Source organism: Chelonia mydas, chromosome 8 (assembly GCF_015237465.2).
Source record: "Chelonia mydas isolate rCheMyd1 chromosome 8, rCheMyd1.pri.v2, whole genome shotgun sequence".
In the NCBI taxonomy this organism is placed as follows: domain Eukaryota; kingdom Metazoa; phylum Chordata; order Testudines; family Cheloniidae; genus Chelonia; species Chelonia mydas.
The window spans coordinates 82340709-82365092 of record NC_057854.1 but is presented as its reverse complement, the minus strand read 5'-3'; the positions used below and the strand labels follow the sequence as shown (position 1 = coordinate 82365092).

At 39.2% G+C, this 24384-nt stretch overlaps 1 protein-coding gene across 2 annotated transcripts in view; it reads right to left on the bottom strand.

Annotated features, from left to right (window-relative positions):
- Positions 1-3262: 3262 nt before the first annotated feature.
- The window catches only part of PIGK (phosphatidylinositol glycan anchor biosynthesis class K), a 121109-nt gene continuing 99987 nt past the window's right edge, over positions 3263-24384 (bottom strand). The window contains exons 11-12 of one of the 2 annotated variants that reach the window (XR_006292713.1): positions 23446-23595; positions 3263-4674 (exon numbers count right to left, since the gene is read on the bottom strand). Coding sequence is in view for 1 of the 2 variants with exons in the window: in XM_037906699.2 (XP_037762627.1) it covers positions 4558-4674 (117 nt within the window). In the remaining variant the exon portion in view is untranslated. The remainder of the gene's footprint in view (positions 4675-23445; positions 23596-24384) is intronic. The other variant, XM_037906699.2, reaches the window with a different exon arrangement.

Below are 24384 nucleotides of genomic sequence, written 5' to 3'. Positions count from 1 at the left end.
GGGGTTATAGTGGCTCACAAATTGAATATGAGTCAACAATGTGACGCAGCTGCAAAAAAAGACTAGTATCATTCTGGGGTCTATTACAAGAATGTTATACATAAGACACAGTAGGTAATGGTCTTGCTCTACTTTAGTACTAGTTTACTCTAGGCTTGAAATTAGACAAAGGTTTCTAACTGTTAGAGGAGTAAAGGTCTGGAACAGCTTTCCAAGGGGAGCAGTGGGGGCAAAAAAAACTAACCGGTTTCAAGACTGAACATAAGAAACTTAGGGAGGGGATGACGATGAAACTGCCTACAATGACATGTAGCCCGTCTGTGACTCCTAGTAGCAAATATCCCCAACAGTCAGTGATAGGACACTAGATGGGGAGAGCTCTGAGTTACTAGAGAGAATTCTTTTCCAGCTGTCTGGCTGGAATGTTCAGCGTCCAACTGATCACCATATTTGGGGTCAGCAAGGAATTTCTCCCCAGGTCAGATTGGCAGAAACCCTGGGCTTTTTTGCCTTCCTCTGCAACATGGGACACAGCTCAATTGCAGGTTTAAACTAGTGTAAAGGGTGGATTCTCTGTAACTTAAAGTCTTTAAATCATGATTTAAGGACTTCAGTAACGCAACCAGAGGTTAGGGGGTCTATTACGGGAGTGGGTGGGTGCAGTTTTGTGGCCTGTGGTGTGCAGGTCAGACTAGATGATTATGATTATTCTCTGATTTTAAATATCTCAACCATAAATGCATTAAGCATTGATTGTTGCATTCCATTCTAATTGTTTTTCTTACTTCAGTTTAATGAGCTGTGAGGGTATGCTTACTGAGTTTTCCCTTCCGTAAATTACGTTTTAATAACCCACCTAACTGCCTCCTTTTCCCCAAGCAGGTTCTCTTTTCAAAAGTACAGCATCACTGATTTCTTCCCTGCCCCTCAAAATTCAGCCCAGCTCTGTTGATTCTCCTGCCTATCAATTCTCTCAGATGAAGACAGTAAAAGGGTGGAGGGAAATGAATAAGGCCTAAGAAATCTGAATAAGAAAATTTAATTGCAGTTGAAACAGGTCTGAAAGCTCTATTAATGTCACTTCAGCTGTCTTTTAAAATGTGGCCAAATCTACCTGTAAAGCCGATTTATCATTTGATAAAAATAATTATTTGAGAGAAAAAAGAAAAAAATTATCAGCAGCTGAATTGAGGAACAATAGGTAGACAGAGGTCTTTTAAGGACAAATTTAATTGACGCAATTTTTTAATGGGGGTCTACAATAGATACTATATTGATAGGCGCATTAGAAATAGCAGAGATAGATAGCACTTTTCATTTTAAATTCTTGTCATTCTCATGCCATTTCATTTTTAGAACAAAAAAACCTATTCCTTAAAAGTGTTATAATTATTGTGAGTGAATCTACTGCTTGTGAAAGGTGCTGGACTGAACGCCAGGGAGAAATACGCCTTCTCTTTGGCCACAGAACAGGTACAGCATGGAGTGCAAGCTTCTTACTGCTGTCCTGCCACCGTGTCCCACTCTGACTTGAAGAGGCCTCCTCTAGCAAAGAGAGGACGGTGTTTTCCAAGCTCAGTCATTCACTGGTATCTCATCCACAAAGGGCATGTGCGAGGGGGTGGGGGGTTTGGATGATGTAACGAGAGCAAGCTCCAACCTTAATCTTATTTCTCACAGTCTACCCTGTTGTTAGCCCGTAAGGTGCTTCGTGCAGGGGATCTCTTTGTTTCTAATTTAACATCAAACCACATCGCCAGTGCTCAGAAAAAAAAAGTCTCAAGTGCTATGACCAACAGCTAGATTTGAGCTAGGGTTCTAGAGGTGAAAGATGCTTTTTCCCAGTACTAACCCCTCAGGCCATCCACTTTCCCTCAAAAAATCTCTTTATTTTTAAACAGTGCCAAGATAGGGGAGACGCACGTGCAAATATGCAAGGAAAAGTCTACAGCTCTCCTCCCCTCCCCTTGTGCCCATCACAGGTGCTGACCACAACATTGTGCTTATGGAGCAGAATGACTCTGTGGGACTAGTGCACTGATGGTGCTAGTCTCTAGCACCATCCAGAAGAACATGGGTGGTGAACCTACGGCCTGGCCCATTGCTTAATTTCATCTGGCCCACAGACCAGGGTTGGGAGCTCACCCCGTTTCGCCCACCCACCCAACACTCCAGCCAGGAAGCAGGGTCCGGGGCTCACCCTGCTCCGCCGGGCGCTCCAGCAACCCCGCTCCCCTGCTGGAGTGCCGGGTGGGCGGAGCAGGGCAAGCCCCCAAGCCCCAACCATGTTCCCCGGCAGGAGCACTGGGTCGGAGCAGGTGGGCTCCCATTTTTCCAGGGCCCCCCAATTGGCTGGGGCTCCTGGGCACGTCCCCTTAGCCCAGTGGCTAAGCTGGCACTGGGAGGAGGGCAGCAGGCAAGCGAGCGGGCAGCCCAGTGGCGGCAGAGGAATGCTCAAAAAAGGAAGGCCTGCTGCTTGGGGAGCCAGGCCCGTTGCGGGGCAGTGGGATGGGAGCGGTTGCTGCTGGAGAGCGGCGTCCCCTCTCGGAGCTGGATGCGAGCTGGATGGAGCTGGATGCGAGCTCCAGGGGACCCCTGGCCAAAGTGTCTATCGCCCCCTGCAAGGCCGGCTGGAGGGAGGGGGAAGACGGACCCAATTCCTCCTGCTCCACCTTCCCCACCTCATTGCCCGCCCATCCACCGAGCCAAAGTCGGGGCCTACCCAAGTGTACCGTCCTGGCTACGCCACTGGGCCACCCACCCCGGAGCATGGAGAGGACAGCCCCTCTCGTTCCAGTTCTGGGGAGGAGCCCCCGCCAGGGATCCTGCACGCGGCTCTGGGCCCCCAGCAATGTACTGACAAACCAGGGGGAATTCAGAGAAGAGCCACATGACAGCACCAGGGATGGTAGGGCTGATTTATGACGAGAATCATATCACAGCGTCTGATCCAAAGACTGGGGTAGTCAACAGCATGGGCTTTGGACCAGACCCTTGCTTTTTACTTGTGTGTGGCTCATGACTGATTTTTTCTGTGGATCAATGGCCCCGATAGAAAAAAGGTTCCCCACTTCTTCAGCAGAAGTATCTTGGCAGACATCAGACCCTTTCCAGAAGCAGCACTAAACTTGCACTCACCAGAACTGGGGGTGGGATTGTGCCTGTAGGACAGTGCACCTCAACACCATCCCTAAAACGAGGCCGTGACGAAATGCCACAATTAAGCCTAAAAATTACAAAGATAAAACATCTAATGTACATGTTCTATGCAATATGGCAATCTTTAATGTTGTATTCTCTCCAACAAAATGATCCAGGCATCTATACATTAATAATACAAATACAAACAGTTCCTAATGATTTTTAGAGATTTATATCAGATAGACTATTCCCTTCCTGTATATCTAATCTTTATATTTGACATACAGAGCAGAACCATTTGGCATTCAGGAAAAACATCTTCAGAAATCTCTTCTCTGGCATTTGTTGTTCCTGTATATGAACAGATTTGGTCCTCCTGTCACTTAATATTGGTAACATTTAAGAACAAAACCCACTTAGCATACATGAACCATTAATTCATAGAACCATTCATAGACCTTGCAACACTGTCTTTTTAAGGCTATGCAATTTGGATGAAAGGGTTTCCAATGCATTAAATACACTGGATCATCTTTGCATAGAGGAAAATTGTTTCTGGTATCAGGGATTTAAAATAATTGTAAATTGTACTATTGTACTCAAGAGTTTCTGAACTGCACTGTTTTAAGTCTTATAAATTCTGTTTTGACATATCTATTGGTTTGTTCTTATTGGATATTTACTGATTTCTAATAGACAAGATTAAATTTTTTTTTTTTTTTTACACATTTTGGCAGCTTTTTCTTCAACTAGATTAAATGAGGTCATTGTTTGGCCATATTTTTGTTTTCAATTCTAATGGCTCATAGAATCCTAAACCCAAAATTGCCCTAGGTAAAAGTACTGATCTAAAGGATTGTATTTAACACACAAAAAATCAATATTTTCTACAATATTTTTGTTTCTGTTGAGCAAGTTTTCAATATGTCATGCCTGAAGTCTATAGAGTGACTTAAGTTTTTATTGATAAAATGACATCTTACTTAAATAAGGTTCTGCATATTGTCTAGACCTTTGTTCCAGTGATGGGATAACTTTTAAAAAGATTTACTTAGAGGTGGAAGGGAAAGAATTCTTCCTTTTTACAATTCATAAACAGCCTTAACATTTTAAAGATTCAGCTGAGATCTTCGGTTTTCCTGCTGTCTCTGAAAACACAGGATGAAAAATTGCTCATAAACAGCATTAAAATGTGTTTAAATGAGAAAGTATAAAATTATCTAATAGTATAACCATTAGTTAGGCTTTTTACTGAAAGGAGGATAGATGACACAACATCAAAAGAGCATCTAGATGTGAGGTTTCAGCATTATTTGTCACTACAAACAGACATAATACACAAATAAAGAACCTTTGATAACACCAATTTTCATCCCATGTTGCAGTCAGTGCAATCATCTTGGTTGCTCAGAAAACCTAGAAGATGTATTTCATGTGCTTGATTCCATACGTTTTAAAGAAAACCATGATAATCAATGCCCAGAGTCCTAGAATAAAACCTCCTGGAGGATGCCAGTCTTTCTGTTTTGGTTTCTGTAAAATAAAAATGGTATCACTGTTAGTTCTTCATGCTAAATACTTTTTGGATTTATCAATTGGAAAAAAATCTTTGCGCTACGGCAAAATATTGACAAAATGCACATCCTTTACAAAGCTGATATCCAGCGCCACACATCTATCCTTTTAATGAAGTTAAAAGTAACTGGGGTGAAGTGAGCTGACAGCCTGTCACTTCACCTGCATCTGGGAGTGACACTATAGCTATGAGTGAAACACCACTTTTGTTGTGTACTATTTGCAGGTGCACATAACTTTCCAGAAGAAAAATCCCTCACACATTTGTTTGGAGTGAAATTTCTCATGCTTGGGCTCAAGTGAACTGTGAAATTTTATGGGAAAATTTGGTAAAACTTTGTTGGGTATTAAAAATATACATTCTTAAGTGTGAAAGTTAAAAAAAAGAGGAGTTTGGTTTTTCATCATCAAAGAAATGGTCAGATGTTCCTTCTGTGCTGAGTTATTTAATGAATTAATAGTTATTTAAATATATACATAATTATTAATAGTTAATTGACTATAATACACAGTATGATTGATTTGAACACAGTAGTTTCCCTAAGGATTTGCACCTCAGGAAGCCCAAGACCTGTGCTTGTCTGGTCCTCACCGGTACTCCTCCCTTGAACAATCCTTTTATCTGCAGACAAGTAAACTACATCCAGGACAGCCAGGCCCCTTCTCATACAAACCGAATGGTAAGATTCGTATCCCTTCTGCTCTTTGCTCAGCACCATGAAAATTTCAGATCTTATATGGTCTGTGGTGGGAAATGAACTCTGCCAGGTAGAGAGCCAGAGTGCCCAAAATCTGTCTAAGATCTGTATAATTCATGCTATGTACATGCAACATTTTGGCTGAGAATTTAAACATGCTGAAATCAGAGACAGCAGAGTTGCAATTCTTATGAGAAGCATAACTCAATACCTCCTGAACACAGTAGTCATATAACACCATATACAGTAATGCAGAATCCTAGGTGTATGCAAGGGGTGGAGTTGCTAAAAGAAAAATAAACACATCCTGCTAAACTAGAATTGCTAAAGAAATAGAGCATGTCTAAATAGCACAAATATTGTACTGAAGTTCTTGCTTAGTTTTTGTTCATTTTCTGAGGAGGGATTTGGCTTCTTGTTATTAGAAAAGCCATCTGTCTTGCATAGAATATATACATTTTCTACCTAAAGCTTGCACCAGATTCTCCTTCTATACCATGAGCATTCAAAGGTGTTTTACTTTTGTAGCATGAAGTCAAATTAAAACAGTCATCTTACACTCAGATAACTTATTACAAATACAAAATTTTCCACAGTTCCAATTTCTGCATGAAACTGGTTATGGGAAGCTTCCTGTTTCCCACTAAATGCACCAGGTGGCTGGGAACTTTAAAGCGATAGGTGCAGTTTGCAGCATCTGTTCTTTCAAAACAGCTTTTCAATCAACAACAACAAAAGCCTTTGGATTTCTCTGCCTCCATTTTCTAAAGCTGGATAGATCTGGATAGTTTTTTTTTTTTAATCAAGAGAAAATTTCTCGTTAAGTATAATATTTGTTATGCATAAACAAAAAATCAAATGGAAACAGGGGGGCCTAGGACACAAACCAGAAAAACAAGCCCATGAAATGTAACTGAATTTTTTTGCCCTGCTGAGAGAATCAAGAAACTCAGATTATAATTTACATTAATAATAATAAAGCAGAAGATTTAAGACAAAGTAAATATATACACCGTTACATTTGCTAAGAAACTATCGTTAACTATAAAACGTATCTGCTGTTGATACCCCTTCATTGGTATTCACTACCACACATCTCCATGTAAATATCTCAAGAAAATCAAGTCTAAATGTGCAAAGCTGCCAATGTACCTCAGTTCTGAGAGTAACAGCTCCCAAACACTTCTCCACACAAAGGAACTTTCTTGTTTAAATTCTCCTAATTAACCCACAACTTCGTATGCATATTGCATTGCTCATTTCATCAATCTCTTTGTACTATCAATCTTTCTCTTCTTGGAGCTGAGACAAATCCTTACCACAAAGTGGCACCTGACCCTTCTAGACAAATGACTTCAATTTGCAGTCAGTGACACTAAAAGCCTCTCTTCTATTTTGTACAGAACACATAATTTAATTTCTTTAAAGAATTTATATGAATAAATATTTATAAGGTGACCTAGAAGTATGGTTTTACGTTTTGTCATGCCATATACTGAAGCTTTCCCCATGAAATTCCAAGAGAAAATGGAGTCCGGTACAGTAATGCTTTTACATTTGAATTCAAGGACACAAAATAATCTGTTCAAAGCCATGCAGCACAACTTTAAAATGTACTGGATATATTATTGATACAAAGACTAAAGCAACATAAAGGAAAGGGAGTAGTGAAGCTGCATGCTCAGTTATCTTAAACATAAATATATCTTGAGGAACAGGATTACAGATTTAGAGACTAAAAACTATATGTCAATATTAAACCACTGCTATGTTCAAGTCTAAAAGGTGCCTCTGTTGCACACCTAAAACTGTCAGTAACGTTGCTGAGTACATAATTATATTTAAATGTACCAACATTTTCAATTATGGTGTCACAAACATCCCACAACTACTGAACACAGAAAATGAAACAGTTTTCTGAAACTCTCAAAACTTGTATGTAAGATTCCAAAAAAAAGTTTATGACTGGCTTAAAACAATATAATTAGTGCTCTACTTTAAAACATTTACCTCCCTAAGATCCTGTTTATTGGGGTGAACTTCAGGCAAGCATGATTCCAGTTTCCTTCCTTAGTGTCCCCCTTGCCAGTTCTGACACCACAGAACCTTACCTGTGTCCCTGTTCCCATTCCCCCCCTTAGCAAAACATGATTCCAATTTCCCCACCCCCACTTCCTGATTGACTGCAGACTATATAGTAAAACTTGAGTTCTGCTTAGCTATACCTTAACCAATCATTTTCCTGAAATTTAACAAACCAATCCTAACATACTGTAACATGATTATTTCACCAATTATATCCCACCACCTTAATTAGTTTCCACCCAGCAAAATTAATTATACAGCAGACAGAAACAATCACAGAACCAGACAGAGATTATACAGACAAACAACAGTAAAGTGGGATCTATAATGACAAAACAATACAGAAGCGAGGATTTCACAACTACATCTATAAAGACATAAGGGTTTCCCAACTGTGTCTATTGATAAGTGAGTTCTTACTGAACAGAAAACTATCGAACTAAACTTCCCTTTACATCCCCTAGGCTCTTCCCTTTCTCTGGAAGTGATAGATCAGATCACCTTTCTAACAGCCCCAGATTGCCTTATTTCAGTGTGACTGGTTTGGAATGTGAGGAGGTGACCGGTCGCTTCCCAGCTTATGGCTGCCTCTGCTGCTTAGCCAGAGATCTTAGCCTAAGAACAGGGCCTCAGACTGTCACAGTAAGAGAAGGCCCTTACACTAGCAGACAGTGATTTTGATTCTTTTATACCTCTATAACTAGCTAAGTAATAAGAATACACCTAAATTCTTAGAGTATAGACCTTTACAGACAGGCCTGAATATCTATATCCTAACACAGGATCCCACTGTGCTAGGTGCTGTACAAACAAAAACAGAAAGACAGTCCTTGCCCCAAGGAGCTTACAATCCCAATATAAGACGAGATACAACAGATGGATACAGACAGACCGATGGAGGAGTGCAAGGAAACAATACTGGGATGATTTTTAAAATAATTTAAATTTTGGTTTAATGTAATCAGGTACTTAGATGATGTTTTAGCATTTTAAATACAGTAATAATGATTTATTTAAAACCTCTTCTATTGCTTGATTTCCATTGCCCAAACATTATCAGGTGTGTGTTTTAAATCACTTTGACTTTAAAATTATTTTCTTTGTACTAAAGTTTTAAAAGTTAAAAAGGCAACCACAAAAAAAAAAAACAAAAAAAAACCATCACCACCATGACAACACACACAAAATTCAAAGAGAAACAATGAAAAAAACCCATATAGGCAAATGTTAGTCAAATCAAGTTCTGTTATAAGCACTTGCTTTATCCACTAATGCTTATTCATGAAACAAAACACATTATTATTCAGAGAAAGTGAGCATGCTCGTCAACTTGATGTATTTACATGGACCCATATTTCACAGTCTATGTAAAAACACACAATAAGATAGCTTAAAAATTGCCTAAACATTCTTATAAGTAATCTTCATATGTACAGAAAGTACTAAGACAGAGACTAACAGGGCATAGCTTATAGACAAGAGGGTTGGCTTGGTTTTTTAAACACAGAACATCAAGAATTTCAGAGGTGTAGGTAAGCAAAACAATTTTCAGATGTCAGTGATTAGAATAATTATTTGAATTTTACAGTAACTAACATTTTGGTCTGAGCATTTCTGTTTCTTTTCTGTCACAAACGCTGCTGTTTTTTCAGTGAAGTGGGAAGGAGGTTTTAGAAGACGTTTTCAGAATGCGAACAGGTGCACCGAGAGAAGGGGCCAAATTATAAAGTGCCCCACAGCTAGGGGCCAAATTTTAAATCTTTAAATCAAAACTGGATTTACGTTCTAGCTCAACCAGTAGTACTGAGCTTGCTGCAAGGATTACTGGGTGAAATTCTTTGGTCAGGCTAGAATATTGTAATGGTCCTTTCTGACCTTAAGAATATACTAAATCAAAGGGACTGCTTCAGGGGCAAAAGTTTCATATACCCATTTGTACCCACATAATGGGGGCATGTGTTTGTGTAATACCAGTACTTATATGCGAACGTACCTTTTTTTGAGTACACAAATGCATACACAAATTGTGTGGAAACACATTAAGAGATCTCTCTGAGAAATCTGGCCCTGTATAGATATCAGTAAGAGGGCTGATCAGAAAGTAATTGCCAACACACAAATCTTGCCTCCTGAATTCTTTAAAAATCCAGTATTTTGCATTTATGCACAGTTGCACACCGACTAACATGGATCCTAACTTGCAGTCCTTATTCAAGCAAAGCTCCTTCTAAACCCAACCACTTCTTGCTCCTTGTAAAAGCCTGGATGGACAAAATATTAGGATGCTGTGATCTCTTCACTTGCAATTAATTAAATATAATTATAAATTATGTACACGAGTATGCGTGCATGCACTTAAAAGTTTCGGAGCCCGACCCTGCATATATTTACTCTTGGTGTAATACTTACTAATAAGGGTAGTTTTATCACTTTCAGTGGGACTATTCATAGTAGTGGTAAATATCTGGAGGATCAGGCCCATAATTCTTTTAGTTCAGACTCCTTCTCTATCTAGCAATTTCACCTGAGTAGTACCCACATAAGAACTTTACTAAGAGTGGCTTGTATAATTGATGTACTTAAGATTTTTGATTTACACTACATATAACCCCATTATAAACGCCCTCTTTATTCCTACAATAATAGCTGTAACACAAAGGTGAAATGCACACATAAAATGGCACAATGTGTCATGAACAAATACATTTAGTAGCTTAAGGGCTAGTCATTATTAAATTGCTAGAGAGTCCGAATTAAAAAGGTAGGTAGCTAAGCAACAGTGAGCTTCCTACTGTGAATATTTTCTGTCATACTCTTTATAGTTCTGATAGAATCATTATTCTATGGAACTTCAAAACAGTTAACAGAGAGCTGCTCCAAGTATTGTAATTAAGGAGAGAATAAAACAGTGTATTTTCAAATTGGATGGGTCTGTAGGGATCCTAATGGAAAGCATCCAAGATTTTCATGAGAACTTTTCATAAAACATACAGTACATATTATTGCAGTTAAAATGCATTTTATGGAAAAGAATGATAAAGAAAACGGACTAAAGCTACAGTAGCAATTAGGTTAGAAAATGGTTTCAGAATAAAAGTTCAAATTTAAAAGTGTGCATCTATATTTCACATGCAAAAAAAAAAAGTCATTTTAAGGTGTCATTAAGGTCCCAATCCTTTAGTCTTTACCCAGGCAAAACTCCCCACTGATTTCAACGTGAAAGCTGCATGAAAAAGAACAACTATTAGGCCAGAAGACTGAGTTAAACTCATGTGTCCACATTTTGATGGCAATTGTAGGCACTGCAATTCACAGAAATGTAACTACTGTATTTGGTTAGGAACTCAAGAATTCCCATACTGGATCAGAGCAGTAGCCTATTCCCAATAGTGATTTGTGACATATGCTTCAAAGGAAGGGAGCAAACCTCAAAAGTGACCTCACTTATGCAATAACATGCTTACAGGGAAAGTTTCTTCCCAGTCCTAGCCAATTGGACTAGATTCACAAAGGGGATTTAGGCATTGCAATAACTAACTCCAAGGTGCCCTATCACCTAGCAGAACTCATAACCCGAAATTAGGCTTGCAGACTCCCTAACGCTTGGGAAGAGTTAGATGCCTTAGAATGGGATTCACAAAAGCCACCCAGGGAGCTGCCTAAGTTAGGAAGTAGGAAATGCTGAGGAGAGAATCATGGCTTGTAACCCACCCTTCAAAGGCAAGTACGGACAGCTTCAACAGCGGAGGATGAGGGAGACCTACCTCAGAATACCCCACAGCTCACTCGCTAGGGCACTCTCCAACTTCAGATCTCTGCTCCAGATCAGGGAGGGGGAGAACTGCAGGTGTGTGCTCTACCACTGGGTTAATGGGGGGGGGGGGGAGAAAGAGGGGGGACCACCACTTAACCATCCTCCCACCTACCAGATCAGGCTCCAAAGGCAAGATAGGTAGGGGAATGTCTAATTTGGGAATTCTGCTGGGGCACAGGCAGGATTCAGACACTGAGCTGCTGGGTGGTGTCTGAACTGAGGAGATTGTGTACATGCCCAGTTGCCGAAATTCAGGCACCTACAGGGTTAGGTGGGAACTGAGCACTGGCGCCTCAATGTTGAACTTGTCATCTGAAGTGGCCGTTAGGTGCTTAAGTCCCTCTGTGAATCTAGCCCATGGTGTTTGCTTATGTCACAAAAACTAAGGGCTGAATATCCATATCTACTATTACAGAAACAAAATAGCATTGTGTTCCAAGGGTCCATTACATGACAGACCTCTGTGGAATTCCCAGCCTCTGATAGCTTAGGGGGTCAGCGATCAGATGAGAGAATTGAAGCAAGCTTCCTGTTTGGTACTGTAGAACTGTGTTACTACATCACTGAGATGGGCTTTATGTAATATTTTTGGTGCATTTATTTATTTTCTTCCCAGTAATTTTCCTTTCTAAAATTTTCCTCTTTGTCATCTTCTCCTCTCCTTCACTGATGGACTCCTTTTCTTCTTTGCCATTCTTATATTTTGTAATCTGCACTAAAGAGCTGACATTTCAAATTTCATTCTCAAGTCAGAAACAAAACAGTTCCATGCTTCAGAAGAGATCTTTAAATTACAAGGCTTCCTCAGATCAGAGAGTGAAAATGAAATGTCCCATGCCCTCAGAAAAAAATGACACCATCCAACAGGAGAAACAAAAAATTAAACACTTGCATTGGAAAAGCCAATCTGAATTCACTACACAGGGCTCCATGTAAACAGCATGCATATTACATATTTTTAAGGACATTCTAATAGCAATTCAGATTTAGTTGCAATTTTACATTGCAAATCAGGTAATCATTATAATTCTGAAAAGAAGGCACAGAATTCACTCTCAAAATGAAATATACACATCATATATAATCATACCATAATATACATGCCCAATGCATCTAATGAAAGTATGAAGTTCTCATTTGTCAGTTATATTCTTGATTTTGGGGGCTAAGAAAAATAATAATTCCAGCCATCTAGTAATAAGTTAATCCTCTTTGGTGCCCACAGTAAGATTAAAGTCGTAATGGAATTCCAACATAAAGGATTCCTGTTAATCTGTAAAACAATGTAGAGCATTTTCATCTTATCCCCCAGTTTTTAACTTATTAACAATAATGTCATGATTACTGATGCCCCACATTTTGAGTAAAATAATTATGAAAGAACAACGAAAACTCAGACAACAAAATGCTAGCTACACTTAACAAATATGTTAACGCTAACAACTGCATCTTAAACAAATGTATTTGCTTTCAAATTTGAAAGATCACTGTAGAAATACGATAATTATGTCATGATGGCTTTGCTTGTCATTTCCTGTGTCTAAATTTTTCATTCAATAAGCCATTTTATGAAATTAATTTCTGTTCCAAAATGATTGTTCAATACACTGGTGACAATTTCATTCTTTACTTTTACCCGATTTATTAATAGGGTATGTCTCCAAAATTCTATGGTACCTTGTAAGGATTTTAAAGTGCTTTACAATTAAGCATTAATTTTCATCCCTGTGATACAGGGAAGTGACGCCTAAACAAGTGTGTGTATGTTTTGGAGACAAAAGAATGGAAGTCTTCTGTAGAATGCACCTATTATTCAATAAATTCCCCAATTTATTCAAGACCCACAGAGCTAATTTTCTGTATTTTAATCAAATACACCTTGTTTTTCATCACACCATGGTCACAGTTTTCAGACATGGGTGACTGAAAAATGCCCGTATTCTGATATATATGCATATAAGTGAGATTTATATATCTATTATAAGTGTCCAGTTAAATGGAGGATTTGAACAGCTTATTTAAAATGCTTGTATTTTAACATCCTGCTCATAGTTATTTTGCTTGAGACAAATCTTCACATTTTCTCCCCACTGTAATTCTAATGAACGAAAAGAGAATCCACATCAGGGACAAAACCAAGGACCTTAGGCAGCAAGAGCACAGGCCTCTGTCACTTGAGCTAAAGGACAGAGGCCACATCTACATTAGCGAGCTTACAGTGGCACAGCTGTACCAGTGTGGTTTGTTACCTCTCACTTAAATCAGCTTCTGTACCAGATGACTGGAGGATAGCTAATGTGATGCCAATTTTTTAAAAAAGGCTCCAGAGGTGATCCTGGCAATTACAGGCCAATAAGCCTAACTTCAGTACCAGACAAATTGGTTGAAACTATAATAAAGAACAGAATTATCAGACATATAGATTAACACAGTTTGTTGGGGAAGAGTCAACATGGCTTTTGTAAAACGAAATCATGCCTCACCAATCTATTATAATTATGTGAGGATGTCAAACAAACATATGGACAAGGGCAATCCAATATAGTGTACTTGGACTTTCAGAAAACCTTTAACAAGGTCCATTCACCAAGGCTCTTAAGCAAACTAAGCAGTCATGGAATAAGAGGGAAGATCCTCTCATGGATCAGTAACTGGTTAAAAGACAGGAAACAAAGGGTAGGAATACATGCTTAGTTTTCAGCATGGAGAGAGGTCAACAGAGAGGGATCTGTTCTGGGACCAGTGCTGTTCAACATAGTCATAAATGATCTGTAAAAGGGGGTGAACAGTGAGGTAGCAAAGTTTACAGATCATACAAAACCACTCAAGATATTTATGACCAAAGCAGATTGCGAAGAGTTACAAAGTGATCTCACAAAACCGGATGACTGGACAACAAAATGGCAGATGAAATTCAGTGTTGCTAAATGCAAAGTAGTAATGCACATTGAAAAACATAATCACATTTAAAATCACGGGATCTACCACTCAAGAGAGAGATCTTGGAGTCACTGTGGATAGTTCTCCAAAAACATCCACTCAATGTGCAGCAGCAGTCAAAAAAGCTAACAGAATGTTTGGAACCATTAGGATAGAGATAGATAGTAAGACCGAAAATATCATCATGCCACTGTATAAATCCACAGTATGCTCATACCTTGAATATTGTGTGCAGCTCTGGTCACCCCATCTCAAAAAACATATATTAGAATTGGAAAAAGTAAGGCAACAAAAATGATTATGGGTAAGGAATAGCTTCCATATGAACGGAGATTAAAAAGACTGGGACTATTTATCTTGGAAAAGAGATGACTAAGGGGAGATATGCTAGAGGTCTATAAAATCATCAATGATGTGGAGAAAGTGAATAAGGAAGCGTTATTTACTCCTTCACATAACACAAGAAACTGGTCACCCAATGAAATTAATAGGTAGCCACTTTAAAACAAATACAAAAAGTATGACTTCACACAACCCACAGCCAACCTGTGGAACTCTCTGCCAGGGAACGTTGTGAAGGCCCAAACTATAACTGGATTTTAAAAAAGAATTAGAGAAGTTCATGGAGGATAGGTCCATCGATGGCTATTAGCCATGATGGTCACGGATGCAACCCCATACTTGGGTGTCCCTAGCCCTCTGACTGTCCAAGGACAAGGAAGAATTTGTGCCGTGGGGAAGTTTTTAACCTAAACTGGTAGAATTAAGCGTAGGGGGTCTTTCATGCGGGTCCCCACGTCTGTACCCCAGCGTTCAGAGTAGGGAGGGAACCCTGACAGCATATTTGGCAGAGAAAGCACAGGGGGCTGTCAAAATAAAGGAAGCTTTTGCTTTGGAAAAAAGAATATAGAGATTGGAGTGGCAAGAGCAATGCAGACTGAAGAAAAGACTCTCCTGCAGTCCCCCACAATCCTGAGCTATGTGATTTTTGCATTCACTCACTCAACTTAGTGCATGCAAGTCTGGCAAAAAAAAAATCCAGCTGCTTTCTGAAATCACTCAGTTTAGGAACTCTACACATCATTCACAACTCCATATATTGATCTGTGACTATCTACAGTGACGGTCAATCCCTGTCTCTTCAACAGCACAGATTCCATATTCACCCCAAGGACAACAGCAGACGCAACCCAAGAGGGTAGCTCTAGCACAAAAACAGCCCTCAAAAAACAACTGCCACCCTTCATGACCAGTTTTCTTGAAGATGTAGGAAATATTTCTCTTTTTCAAAGTATTCAGAATAGAACACCAAGCCCTTCAGAGTAAAATGCACCAAAGATCTCCAGCAAGATAAAGGTAGGTATTCTACAGGACCAAGGAATATGATCAAGGAGGAACAAAGTTATAGCCGTTTAAAAGGAACCGAGAGACAAGAAAAGACAACATTTCACAAACTAACAATCTATATCCATTTTTAAATACAAAGGGATAAACAACCATTTATGTTTATTATATTTGTTTTTATTATACTTAACCGTAAAGTAACCAACATAAAAACATTACAATATTATCATCATCTAGACTGATAGGATACACTGTACACCATAATATAAATTCATTTCATCTTACCAATCATATGTACACACACACACTCTCACGCACTCACTCTAAGGACCAGGACAGAATGAGGGTGCAACTACATACCCTCCAGTGTTAGACTGGGGATACTGTAACCCAGGAATATAGAGGCATTTGGAACTGCAACAACTATATTAGTTCCTCAGCTTGAAAAGCACAACCGCGTAGCAGGTCAGGATTTAGGAGCAGTGGCAGAGTTCTCTGTGCAATGCCTGTCTACACTATGTCTGCTCCAGACTCAATACTATTAGTCCCCTTACACATATGAGCAGCAAACTGACTAAAAATTAGTTTTATGAATACTACAAAATAAGATAATTTGTATTAAACAAAAAAATGGAGCTTGCTCTGCTCCAGCACCACAGCTCACTCCTCCAAAGCCTCCACTCATCCTCAGGCACCATTTTAAACCCCACTTTTATTAATTTAAACAAAAGTACTTTCCATCCCACTTGCATGTCCATGTTAAACTCTAGCAGTTAACGAACAGCCACTTCCTCCAGCCACTCCCATATCACCCATATTTTTCTTTGTATGTGCGTGCACTCCGCTGGTACTGGGAGCACTCTCTGCATGAACCTCCTGAAAGGCACTGCCACTAACAAAATGACATAGTAGAGCCAATGGACTTGAACTGCTCCCGGGGCACTGAGATGTGGATTACAGTTACTGAGGTGGAATGGGCCTACCCCACCACCACCAGTAGGGTTGGGCTAGGTGAAAGTGACACCCAGCAAAGAGGAATCTAGCCAACAGAGCAGAAACTGATTCCACAAAAAAACCATATGCAGAAATAATTTTCACAGGGAACAATAAAATGTGATGCTGTCCTGCCTGTTCGACAACACAAACACAATGGTTCCATTACTGGAGTCTTTATTTATTTACTCTTTCCGTTCACTCTGAAAATGGAAATGATTTGATCGAATTCCAGCCTTTCTGAATTATTAAGGAAAACAAATTCTAGACATGGCACTGGTGAGCAGCCTGCCAATACCTCTATCTCCAGCTATTCATCAGTTCTGTCAAGAGGGGCTTGTGCATTACACTGCCACAATCCCCACAAGGTGCTACTGAAGGGTAAACAAAATATAATTAACTTAACACAAAACCCACCAATATAACTCTCATCAAAATTACATGACAATTAAAGGAAATAAATGTGTAAATATATTTGGAGCTAGGAGTGTCTACACCTGAGAGTGTCTAAAAAGAGAATTGCCATCACAACAGTGCTCAATATACCAAGATTAAATTGATGAGATTTACATCAAAACATGGTCACAGTAACAGCAGCATTACTTTATCAATGTGGGCTTACAGGTAACAATTTCTGTTGTTTCTGTTTGTACTCAGAAGAAAAAATGCTGTGCACAGCACATTAAATTAGCAAAGCCAGAATTGTTAATTTTACTGTTCACTGAAATCCTATTTAAGTACATTTTGCCTATCACAGAAGCTGCCATACAGACAATTAGAATAAAGTCAAATGCATGTTTAATAAATGCCAAAGTTATTTATTACATAAAGTAATGAAAATGTGCAAGAACACTAAATTATAGTCAGAAAACTGAAACTACATCTTATTTCTTGGACAGTCTTCTGCACATTGCTTGAATAATCATGTTTTATTAACAAAGGCCCCACTCCTGCATGTGTGTAACAAGTGGTCCCCATTGAAATCAGTGGGGCCAATCACACGTCTGAAGGTAAGCAGGTGCATAAGCTTGCAGGACTGGGTCCTAAGGCCCCATGTGAGTAGTAATATTTATGCAATAAAGTTAATAATAAAGACTACTGATGTTTTGTGCATGTACATCACCCTTCATCTGAGGATCTCAAGTACTTCACAAAGCTGCTCATTTTTTTGAATTCTGTGAATACATTTAAATAAATGTGACACCACATACCGCTGCTAATAAGAGAACTAAGCCTATGGGGAAGAGGTCAACAACAAATATGACCCTTAATTATGACCCCATGCCCATCAGAAAACGCATGGGACAGTGCTCTGGTGAATAGCGGGGCAACTCTCATCCACAGCTATTTGGGAAAAGAAAGGGTGCAGTGATAAGAACATTGCCAGCTCTCCACAGGTGCATAATGGGGAGAGAAGTAAAAGCAGTTCTGGGCCATGGCTTGCCACAAAAGTCAATAAAAGCCCAGGGAGTGCATGCTGGAATGGGAGCTCTGCCACTTTTGCAGGTTACAGTTTGTGTACACCACTACAACAAATCTTTGCCCTTCAAACAGAATATAATTTCCAAGTGTAAACAAGACCACAGAGGAACTCTGGCTTAGCCAGCAAGAACTTCAGCAATTCCCACTGTTGCTTGGCCACTTCTCACCTTGCTCCAAGCAGTGACTTATAGCTAAAATCTGGCCTTCTGGCTCTCAGGGAGGGAAAGGTTGCAGTTTACATGGATATACAATTCCCAAATCCTGTCTGCCAATAAAAATAATTTAAAACATTGTACATTTTAGTATTTAATACTACAAACAGCATTCAAAGTCAAATGCTTGTCCCATTGAAAGTAATGGGAAAGGGTTTGATCCAGCACAGTTAACTGGATCACAGGATAAGAGTAGCTTTGAAGGAATAAGTACATTTCACCATGTCTATTGTTACATACCTTGTTCAACAAAATAAAAAGCCAATTCCATTACATAATGTAGAAGTTTTGATAAATCAGAAGGTTTTCCCTTACTTAGAAAAATCCCTCCAACTTTTGCTTGGATCAAGTTGTTGTTTTTTTTTAACTACATTAACTCTTTCCCAGCATTGCATGGGTTGCTGAGATGTAGACACACTTTTAAAAATTTTAATTGTATTAGGCCATTAATGAGCAAATTAATTTATTAGAAAATCTGTTAGAACCTCTTCACTCCTTGATATTTTCAACTTCTAAAAGTCAACGTTTTCTAGTAGAAAAATTCTGGAAAAATTGCTAGATTAAAAAAAATGTTGTTTCCATGTTGACTTTCAGCATTGTTGTTTAGTTAAGAGATAACAACAACAACTCAGGTTCTGCAGCTGAAAATTCCAGCACTATGAAATACATTTTTGTTTTGACTAGTGTTTTGGTATTTAATTTGTCTCCACCTCAGATTGATGTCTGTACATAAGATGTAATTAACAACAGGGAAAACTGTTCTATGGAATCTGATTTTCAACCCATTAGGCAAATTTTCTCACTATGATATGAAAAATGTCAACTACTTAATTAGCACACCTACTTTGCCTGAAACCCCCAAGTGCATCTAAACTACATTTTATGCTGGACTGGAAAAAAAAACCCACACCAATTATGCCTATTCTCAATTGTACAACTATTTTAAAATGTGTGACTAGTTAAGACAAAATTGAAAAATTACCATAATAGGCTTTTGACACTTCCCTGCTTAGGCAAAAATTAATTTTAACTCTCTGTTTTTGTGCAAAGCCTTTATAATGTCTCTAATCTTGAGTTCCCACGAGAGGGAACACAATACTTTCAAGTACAAGAGCGTGAGGCTTGGCATCTTCTCTCTTTAGTTATGCAGTTTATTTGATGGACGTCTAAACCACTAAGCCTCCCTTTGTGCTTATATAAGCCATTCTCAGCGGACATATAAGTTAATTTCAGGAAAATGAAGTTTTAGGAAGAATGCATTCTCTTACACAGAAAGGCTTTTTAAAGAAAGCACCTGTTCTGTGAATTGCTCTAGAAACTAGTATAAAGGCAGCTAAAAAGAAGTTTCATTTTTAAAAGTACTTTTCCTCACAAGCCTTACAATACACCCACAAATTCTGGCAAGATCTAGTAGAAGAAGTAATTTTACAAGGCAGCTTCTGAACTTGCATCATTTTTTCAGTTTATTCTTCTTCTCCACACATGGAGAAGGTCTACTAGTGAAATCAACTAGAGTGATAACGGGATAGGCATCTTCAGTTTTATTTTTGGTGCTTAATGTAATTCCTGTGGCTTTTGCAAGCAAAGTAAATCAGACCTACCACTGGCTTTAACACTTCCCATACAGAGTACAGTATGTTGCTCACATATTAAATTCTCACAGAGAAATATTTTAAATAGATTCCTGTGCCCTCAGCTACAGTGAACACATATACACACACACACATACACCCTCGTACATATACACACACACACATACACCCTCGTACATATATCAGATACCATACAACAGCAGCACGTGGTATATTATGATGCTGCCAACCCTATTAAAGTCATACAGAGCTTGCATATATATTTAGTATATTCCCATGCAAGATAGAAGTACATGATTTGCATATCATTATGCACTGGAAACCTATTCAGTTATTCCCACAGGAGACAACTCACCAGAGTGACCTAAATAGTATTCACTCTTCTGATTCAAAATTTGAAGAAACAGCAAATAAACGAAGAATGATGCAGACACATGCACAAAGATTTAGAACATTTAAATAAGAACCTGGGCTAATAAATGACAAATGCAGATGAATGCAGACAAATGTAGCATAATGAATCCCACAGGAGAAAAGAATAATGAAAAAAAATAAATTATATGCTTAATGGAAAAGGGCTATCGCACAGAGAAGAAAGAAATCTGTGAGTTATTGCACCAAAAAGCCTCAAGCCTTAGTCAAATGTGCTGCTGTCAGGATGAGGGCAAAGAAGATGCTGAACTGCACTGCTGAGGGAACACAGTATTAGACACAACCTGCTCTCATTTGCACCTCTAAGTAGAGAAAAGGTTCTTCTGACATCAGCTGACAGAGGCAAAGGAATTCAGACAGCCATAACAGCATTAGCTGCGTATCACTCGGTCTAGACACTGCCACGCTTCATATATCACCAGCATTTGGAGACCCTTATAGAGCACAATAGGGATTGTGTTTGGTTAAAACCCTTGAGAATATCAAATTGAAATTTCTAACAATGAGATTACAACAAAGACTGATCCCTTGGCACAGTCCCTACAGAACAGAACATATAGAGATCTGTGCTCTGTAACATCACAGCGTAGAACCTGGGAAAGGAATAGAGCACAATTCGCTAGGATGTGTGTACCTTTGGGAGTATGCAAGACATCTCTGGGAGGTACGTGAGAGAAATTGTGTAATGGTGGATTTTTTTATTATTTTATTTGTTGCATTTTCATAACAGGCTACTCAGATAAAGCTTTAAAACTCTAGGGGAATGTGTTATATAAAATATGATAGTAAACTGACTTCAAGATGTACAGTGAGAACACAGATCCAGAGAGACGCTGATGTACAGAGCCCTCACCTCCAATCACTGTACAGCGCAGGTTCAGGAATTGTTCAGTCGAACTGAGCTCAGGGGGAGGGAGGGGACAGGGAAGGGGAAGGTTACAGTTGTATACGTCACACTATATCGGTACATAAGAGTGAAATATGGAAAGATGGCTAAAGACACGGCTAAAGCAGAACACCCAAAGTATCAGTGATGAGAAGCATGCTGAAATCGCTGGTGAGACGACTACTGACTCAACATGCGGATCTAAGCCTGTGAAGAGAAACATTGACACTACAGTCAGCCGCAGTGTGTGTTATGTGGTGAAGTCCTGTCAAATAACAGCCTAAAACAATCTCCTCTATGCAGACAGTTGGAAACAAAACATGAACAAGGACAAACCATCAGAATTTTTCATTGGACCTGGGCAGAGCTATTAGCGAGCAAGCAAGTTTTATGCTCTGCTGCTGCCACCGATGACAATATTAAGGCCCTTGAAGCATCATACTTAATTAGTTACAGAGTTGCGAAGACAGGAAAACCTCACAGGACAGCAGAGTAACTAATACTACCTGCGGCTGCAGACATGGTAAGCACCATACTTGGAGAGAAGGCCCCAAAATTAATTCAGTTATTGCCATTGTCAAACAACACAGTGTCACACTGAATAGATGATATGGCCAATGATATCCTAACTCAGTTAGTGAACCATGTCACTAGCAGCCAGTACTTTGCTCTGCAACTGGATGAATCCACACACATGGCAGGCTTAGCTCACCTTCTGGTGTATGTGTGGTACATTTACAAAGGTTCAATACAGGAGGACATTTTGTTTTGCCAGTCACTGCCTACCAGAACAGCAGCTAAGGAGATTTCCGGTTGCTTGCAAGCTTCATGAAACCAATATGATAACATCTGGTCACAATGTATTGGTATCTGCACCAATGGACAAAGCCATTGACTGGTAGGCATAGTAGAGTAGTGACACATATCACAGCAGTCACTCCCAGTGCGATGTGGGTGCGCTGCAGTACACATAGGGAAGCACTTGCTGCCAAAAGTATGCCTAGCAACTTGAAAAAGGTGCTGGACTTTACAAAAGCTCGACCCTTGAATTCCAGAATCTTTGCCGCTCTATGTAATGAGATGGGAAGCGAGCATGTCAATCTGTTGCTCCACACAGATCTTCAATGGCTATCAAGGGGCTAGCTCTTGCCACGTTTCTTTGAACTTCACTCCGAGGTCAAGGTATTCTTTACAGACTACCCATTCCCACTCTCTTACTGTCTGCAGGACACAGTCTGGGCTACTTGTCAGATATATTCTCTCGCCTAAATGAGCTAAGTCTAGGAATTTATGGGCTGAATACAACCATCTTCAATATCCAGGACAAAATTGAGTCAATGATAAAAAGGGCTCGCTGTGTGGAGGAAAACAACACTGAAATTTTCCCATACATGCATGAATTCCTGACAACGAAGGAACTACAGTTGCAGGACAGTGTTAAAGGTGACATCAAGCAACATCTCACTGAACTGGTGAGGCAATTACATGAGTACTTTCCCTCAACGCAAACAGATGAGTCCACTACCCTTTCACAAATTTTTCTGTATTGCCCATGCCACAAGACTTGTCAATAAAAGAACAAGAGAATCTCCTGGACATCTCAATTGATGGTAGACTCAAGAATGAGTTCCAACAAAAGCCATTGGCTGAGTTTTGGATCCAAATGTGAGCAGAGTTCCCTGAATTGTCAGACAGGGTGTCAAGGTTTTGATACCATTTGTTACAACTTACCTGTGTGAAAGTGGATTTTCATCACTCACTGGAATAAAATCAGAGTATCGACAGTGCCTTTGTGTTGAAAACAACTTACAACTCAAACTATCACCTTTCTATCACTCCAAACATTATGCGCCTGTGCTCGAAAAACCTCCTCCGTCACATTAATGGTGCGTAGTACTATTAAACCATTGTTCAATAGAATCAAACGTAAGCATACATTAAAACTAAAACCGTAAATGATATGTATTACCATTATATTCCTATATATTACGTGTTAATGTGTATTATGATTTGTACATTTTGTACAATGCTTCGGCATTAAAAGGGTTAAAATATAAAACCTGTATTCTGGTAGGGGTACGCGAGCAACTGGTAGATCTGGAAGGTATACACAATAAGGGAAGTTTGGGAACCTCTGCGACTAGGAGATCCTCTATGGATAACTTTATGCAATGATAATCAACATATTTAGTGCTCGCTTATAAAACAATGAAGCTATATAAATTCACAGACAGATCAACTGATCACTTACAGTAGCAGCACCATAAAAACAATTATGAAATTGCATGGCATTGCAGTAATCACAGTATTTTTGCATTTAAAACCTCTTCTTCCATGCGTTAATCACATCAAATGGGGATGTCTCTAATAGTCCAAGTCTTCTCCTTCCAAAGTGAATACTCTGTATTTAAAACATATTGAACACAAAATTTTCACACAATCATGTGAGAAACCAGTGGGAGTAACTAACTGCCTGTAAAACTGCTTAGAAAAACTAAGCTATTTTAAAGGCTGGCATTTTATTTTTGTCTATAAAGCTCCAACTGCTTGCTTGCAACATACACTCAGCAACTCCTCTTGCTTCCGTTCTGGTTTTCTATCTCAAGGAATGATCAACTTTTCTCCTGCCACCTGGGATGCCTGGAACGTCTTCCTCAGCATGACCTATGTGATAGTACTCTGCCCCCCTTCAAATCCCTCTTAGAAAATTTACTATTTTATCATTTACCTACATCCCAACCCTCGTCCTGACCTTGCTCCCTAATTTTAATATATTAACAAAAAAGGGGAGAATGTTAAAACAGATTCGTGACCTGTGTTCTGAAGCAGGTGAGACTAGATTATCATAATGGTCCCTTCTGGCCTTAAAATCTATGAAAGCATCTCACTGTTATCCATGTCCTTCACACCGCACCTTTTACTGTCAACTTCCTGTGTCAGGTCTACTTTAGACTATAAGCTCTTTGGGGCAAGGGCCTGTCTTTTTGGTTTGTAAAGCTCCTAAGTACATCCATGGCACAATAAAAATAATACAGTTCTAAAGCCATTAATGTGATCAGATTATAAACAATACTATTTAAAGACATGTTTGTTGTATTTTCCATCCCTAAACCAAAATAAAGATGTTTGAAGATCAAACTGTGTTGAATGTTTTGCACACAGAGGATCTTGAAGTGTCTGATTGGCTCAA